This window comes from Pterocles gutturalis, unplaced genomic scaffold (assembly GCF_000699245.1).
Source record: "Pterocles gutturalis isolate BGI_N339 unplaced genomic scaffold, ASM69924v1 scaffold22250, whole genome shotgun sequence".
Taxonomy (NCBI): domain Eukaryota; kingdom Metazoa; phylum Chordata; class Aves; order Pterocliformes; family Pteroclidae; genus Pterocles; species Pterocles gutturalis.
Window position 1 is genome coordinate 6,050 of NW_010143937.1, and position 278 is coordinate 6,327.

General features: G+C 64.4%; 1 protein-coding gene across 1 annotated transcript in view; it reads right to left on the reverse strand.

The window, feature by feature from the left end:
- The window catches only part of LOC104470133 (phosphatidylinositol 3-kinase regulatory subunit beta-like), a gene marked incomplete at its 5' end in the record, with an annotated part of 5,956 nt that extends 5,685 nt beyond the window's left edge, over positions 1-271 (reverse strand). Inside the window, one exon of the mRNA XM_010084949.1 lies at positions 202-271. Coding sequence (XP_010083251.1) covers positions 202-271 — 70 coding nt within the window. The remainder of the gene's footprint in view (positions 1-201) is intronic.
- Positions 272-278: the final 7 nt, after the last annotated feature.

Here is a 278-nt window from a genome sequence, read left to right on the forward strand (position 1 = left end):
GTCAGGCCGGGCTCTGGGGAACAGTGGCTCGAGCCAGCGAGGGAGCGGGAGGCCCCCCTCTTCCACAGGCAGCTGCGTCCTGCATGTCCCGCAGAGCTCGGGCCAACGCCAACAGCGTTTAAAGACAGCTGCCTCGCCCTCTGTCCTCGTTGCGGGGTTTTGGGGGACATCAGCCCCTCAATTCTCAGCACCCCCTCTTACCTTTCTTCTCGATAGCTTCCACCAGCTTCACCAGCAGCGGCGGCGCGATCTCCGGAGGGCTGAACTGCTCCTGCAGG